At 56.4% G+C, this 5580-nt stretch overlaps 1 protein-coding gene across 1 annotated transcript in view; it reads left to right on the plus strand.

Annotated features, from left to right (window-relative positions):
• The window catches only part of GALNT10 (polypeptide N-acetylgalactosaminyltransferase 10), a gene marked incomplete at its 5' end in the record, with an annotated part of 164698 nt that extends 159124 nt beyond the window's left edge, over nt 1-5574 (plus strand). The window contains 4 exon segments of the mRNA XM_006766346.1: nt 1244-1465; nt 2837-2953; nt 4103-4252; nt 4702-5574. Of these exon segments, the coding sequence (XP_006766409.1) occupies nt 1244-1465; nt 2837-2953; nt 4103-4252; nt 4702-4860 (648 nt within the window).
• Between the last annotated feature and the right edge of the window lie 6 nt (nt 5575-5580).

Raw genomic sequence — 5580 nt, forward strand, 5'->3', positions numbered from 1 at the left:
GCAGGTGTCCTCTGCCCTGCAGGTGGGACAGGAACGTTTGTCACTCCTCTGTCCCCAAGTCTGCTCACTAACAGGGTGCCTTCTCACCTGCTGCCTCTACTTGCCAGTAATGTGGTTGTCTTTTCTTTTCTTTTTTTTCTTTTTTTAGATAATCCTTGTGCTTCATAATAAAAGTAGCAGAACTATCCCAGCTCAAAAAAAAACCTATTTAAAATTACAGCTGCTGAAGGGATTCTACCTTTTGGTCACAAATTATAATTTGTTTTTACCATGCAACTCGGTCAGCACTTTTGAAAATGACAGAAACCCAACTCAAACTGGCTTGAGCAGAAGGGGAATTTACCGACTGGTGTAAACGGGACGTCCTAAGGTGGTTTGGGCTTCGGGCATGGCTGGATTCAGGTGCTAAAAGGAGGAATGCGGTCCCCCTTCCAGCCCTCAGCTCCGCTTCATCCTGGGTTGACTTCAGCCTTGGACGGGCTTTCCGTGTAGCCCAGCCACCCTGGCTGGCATCTTACCCATCAGAGTAATCCACGCAGAAGCACAGTGATTCTTCGTCATAGTTCCAGCAGAAATTCCGTGGCCAGTAAATGCCTGTTGATTCTGATTGGCTTGGCTCAGATCACGGGTTCCCTGCTGACCAGACCCTGTGTCCGGGGCTGTCTGTATTCCCATTAGCCTAGCTGAGCCCTGTGCCACATGAGATCACAGTGAAGCAGAGGTGGGTCCCCCCCCAAAAAAAAACCAGGAGGAGGCCATCCCTAGAAAAAGTGGGGATGGGAATGGGCCGGCAAAACAACAACAGCCTATTACTCAACCATAAGTTGTAGAGTCCTTACAACACATGTAGATAATAAACATAGAAGGCTGACAGACATGGTAGGGCTGAGGTCATTGATGCAACAATGTAAAATAAGGAGGACTGGCCCAGCTGTCATAGCTCAGTGGCTGAGTGTCGACTTATGAACCAGGAGGTCAGGGTTCGAGTCCCAGTCGGGGCCCATGCCCAGGTTGCTGGCTGGATCCCCAGGGTGGGGTGTGCAGGAGGCAGCTGATAATGATTCTCTCTCATCATTGATGTTTCTATCTCTCCCTCTCCCTTCCTCTTTGAAATCAATAAAAAATATTTTTAAGAAAAAAAAAAAGAAAGAGTGGCCTCAACCTCCAGAACCCTTTGCACCCCACGCCCAGCCCTCGGCCCCTCGGAGTGCCTGAGCCTTGCACCTGCCTGTCGCCCCTCCAGAACCTGAAGCGCGTGGCCGAAGTGTGGATGGACGAGTACGCGGAGCACATCTACCAGCGCCGGCCCGAGTACCGCCACCTCTCCGCCGGGGACGTCGCCGCCCAGAAGAAGCTCCGCAGCTCCCTTAACTGCAAGAGTTTCAAGTGGTTTATGACCCAGATCGCCTGGGACCTGCCCAAATTCTACCCGCCCGTGGAGCCCCCGGCCGCAGCATGGGGGGAGGTGAGTCGAGGGCAGGGCTAGCTCCGGTCCTGGGGCCACCGCAAAGCACACACGCAGACCCCTGTTCACGGGGCGGGGAAACCTGCCATCGGGGTATCAGTTGTGAAACTTTCTCATCTTTCTCCAGCTTTGTTCCATGTTGTTTTTGGTTTGGGGTTTGTTTTGTTTCTCGGTGTGTGTATTCTTCTGTTTAATGATCCAAGTAGAGGAAAATCAGAACGTTAAGTGTTTCGCATAAATTCTACCATTTACCGTTATAGTATGCACTGCCGGCTTTAAACGCACATAGTAAGGCGTGTAAGGCATGGTAGGATCGGTGACATTTCAAACTGTGTACCCGCCTGTGTATTTCTTACCAAAACAATGGAAACACTGCTCAAAATGAACTAAGCTGATAGATGAACACTATCTCCCGTGGGCTTCCTGATGAGTGAGGAGGAGCTGCAGGAAAAGGAACTCTGGGTAACTCCACCTCCCTTTCCTTCTGGGTTGTTACCTGCTGCTTAAGTGACTGCCTGATCCCGGGAAGTAACACGGTGACTGGCCTGCTCCTTTCCCTTGTCTGATAACACCATTCAGCAGAGCAAGTTCTGGCTGCAAAGGAAAGCTGACCTCAGGGCCTGCTAGCACTCCACTTAGCCTTAGACGACAGCACATATTCCCCTTGAGTCTTGCTGAACCTGACATGTGGGACCCCAGAATTCTGGGCACCACAGACGCCGTAGACAGGTGTGGAGAGAAGAACATGGATGATCCTATAGCATGTGTCACCTCTGCTCTCAGTCCGGCTCCATTGTCCCATCAGATTTCACTCACAAGTTCAAAGATAAATTATTAAAAAATTTAAGATGGAGACACAGAGCTGTGATCCAGCACAGGCCCTCCTGAGCGAGGGGCTCTGGGCCGCGACCCATGTCACACCGTGAAGCCCGTCCTGCTGGGGAGGCGGGCAGTCTTCCAGGGGCAGCGCTCAGTCGCCGGCTCCTGACTCCCGGGTCTCCGAGCTCAGAGGACCCTCTCACTTGTACATGGATGTAGTGGAGCTTGGGGAGAGGGATTGAATTCCCTGAGAGTGGGCCAGGGAGCCCTCCTTTACCACCCCTCTCCTCCAACCTCCTTCCCTCCAACCCCCTCCCCCCCGCCCCAGGACTGTGTTCTCTAAGACAGCGGGGTTTAGAGGAGCCCCTCTCTGTGGGCTGAGCATCCTTTCCTGAGGGGCTCCAAGCACTGCCACACCCCGGGCTCAGTTATGACAGCTCAGAGCCCAGCCCATCTGAGTCTCTGCTTCGGTTCCTTCCTCCACCCCCACAGGGGCCCCAGGGGGAATCTTGCCGTGCCTCACTGTCTACTCTTTCTCTCTTTCTTGTCCAGATTCGCAGTGTGGGCACAGGGCTGTGTGCGGACACAAAGCATGGGGCCGCGGGCTCCCCGCTGAGGCTGGAGAGCTGCGTCCGGGGCCGCGGAGAGGCCGCCTGGAACAACATGCAGGTCAGGCCTCCCCCGGGGACTGGCACCAGGTTCTCTGCGCCAGGTGTGGGGACTGGGAGGGACAGGCCATGGTCAATGCTGAGTGACAGAGTCAGCCCAGGGAGCGAGTTAGAAAGGCTCCCTGAGCACCTTGGAAAGAGGATTCCTCGCCCTGCAGTCCAGCCACAATGGGCACTGCTGGCCACAAGTCCCGGCGACAGCGCAGGTGGCCTTCACAAAAAGGGAGCTATCGGCTCGTGGCTCTGGAAAGTCTGGATGATGTCATCGGGATCTCTCCAGGTCTCCCCTCTGCTCCCCTCTCTGTCGGCTTCCTTCAGAACCTGCCCCTCCCCAGGGGGTAGCAGATGTGACCCCTGCAGCAGAGGCCAAGCCCCCCGGGAGGAGGCACATCCCTTCTGAGAGTTCTCAGTGCTGGCTCTCCTGAGCCGTCACGGGGGGAATGTGATACGGTCCTCACAGTGATCAGGCCCAGGTGGCACCTACAGTCTGGGGTGTGGTCAGCCTCACCGAGGAAGAGGAGAGAGAGGGTTGGTTCCCCAGGGGTCATTCCCAGGAGGTGTGCTCAGAAGACGAGGGTGTGAGCCAGCCTTGCCGGGAAGGCCACCACCCTCGGGAACTGCATTCAGCTTCCCGATCCCGCCCCCCCAAGCGGTCAGCCCCGTGTTAATTCACACGGCACCCTCCGAACCTGGGCTCAGGGCTCCTTCCTCTGGGTTTGTGGGGCTTTGGAAGCTGCACTGATAAAGCCTGTAAGGCGTGTCCTGTGCAAACACAGACATCAGCAGGTGCGCTGCGAGCTCTCCGAGAAAGGACAGCACCGCCTCTCACACTGCACGGCGCCCCGCCTGCCCATCTCTGCCCCCCCCTCTGAGCGGCTTGCCACTCCCCCCTCATCCTTTCTTGATGACAATTCTCATTAGATAGTGGTTCTCCTTGAGGAATTCTCCTGAATTCTGCAAGGCCATGATGTTGGATTTGCTCCAAAATAAGGTGGGGGAGGGGGTCAAGTCGTACAAGATTCACCACTAGGTGGTGGGAACGGCTGTGGCCAATATACCCTTTTTCTGGACCTCTGTATTTAAACTTTCCATAATTCAAAAAATAAAGTGCCCTCGCTCTGCCGTGTTGTCATGATGTCCGTGTGCACAGGTGTTCACCTTCACCTGGCGGGAGGACATCCGGCCTGGAGACCCCCAGCACACCAAGAAGTTCTGCTTCGACGCCGTCTCCCACACCAGTCCAGTCACCCTCTACGACTGCCACAGCATGAAGGGCAACCAGCTGTGGAGATACCGAAAAGTACGGCAGGCTGGGGGGTGGGGGTGCAGGAGGAGGGGGGGACAGGGCGACCCGCTTTAGAAAGAAAGCAGTGCAGTGCCTCACTCCTGCCAGCAGAGCCCGCCCACTCACACATGTGCGCCACAAGCCTACACGCCCGACGTTCAGACAATCGAGGGAAGCCCGAAATGCAGAGTTTATGTGAAATCTCTGGAATCCGAACTGTTGGTAACTGCGTCCATTAAACACACACACAGTGAGGACCAATGAAAATTGTCTAGAGACGGTCAGTGGTTAGGGCCCCGGCCCAGGAGTGGCATGCTTCACTTGTGCCCACAGCCCAGCGGGCACGACTCAGGCACACGCAAGGGAGGCGGGCGGTGTCAAAAAAACAGCCCCTTGCTGTTCCTGCTGCTGCTGTTCGCTCACATCCCCGGCGCTGCCTCACTGATGACCTCCGTGTTTTGCAGGACAAGAGCCTGTACCACCCCGTCAGCGGCAGCTGCATGGATTGCAGCGAAAGCGACCACAGGATCTTCATGAACATCTGCAACCCCTCCTCTCCCACCCAGCAGTGGCTGTTTGAACACACCAACGCAACAGTCCTGGAGAAATTCAATAGCAACTGAGCCCACATGTCTCCGCCGCAGGCCTGGCGGGTCCTCCCTGCCGCTCCCTGCGGCCTTCCTCTTCCCGGAGAGGCAGGGCTCCCGTGGGCACCGCGATGCCAAGGTGCTGGCCAACTGGCTCGGGGCAGAGCTGGAACCCGGTGACTGCCTGGTCCTGAGGCCCTGAGCGGCGGAGGGGGTGTGGACAGCAGAGCCCACAGCGGCCCCAGGAGATGCAGAGCCTGCTTTCACCCGATGGCACCGTGCAAGTCCAGGCGGGCCTCTGCAGCCTGGGCACCACGTTCCCTTGAGCATCATGCGGGAGAAAGGCCAGGGCAGCCCCAGGCCACTCACCAGTGAGGCTCGTATATGACAGTCCTTTAGAAAGAGGCAATTTTGCCTGTTCAAGGCAGCTGTTAGCACATGACCACCCATTTGCAGCAGGAGAGAAGGGGCTGCTGGTGTCAGCCTTGTAGTGCTTGCTGGTCGTGGGGGTAAGTGCAGTTTGCTTCCGGTCTCTGTCACAGCCCCAGGGAACGCAGCCGGGCCCTCAGCGTGTTCCGCCCTGAACACGGCAGCTGCCAGGCCTGGGATCAGATGCTGGACCCTCAGACATTCCTTTGCAATGTGGACATACACTCCTTGCTCTCTGGGTACTGGAAATGCCCATTTAGCGCCCTCCAGGCACAAGGACAGCCCAGCCATCAGTTTTTAGGGCTGTTTCCGATGGCCTTGGGCCCA

This window comes from Myotis davidii, unplaced genomic scaffold (genome assembly GCF_000327345.1).
Source record: "Myotis davidii unplaced genomic scaffold, ASM32734v1 scaffold18, whole genome shotgun sequence".
NCBI classification, from domain to species: domain Eukaryota; kingdom Metazoa; phylum Chordata; class Mammalia; order Chiroptera; family Vespertilionidae; genus Myotis; species Myotis davidii.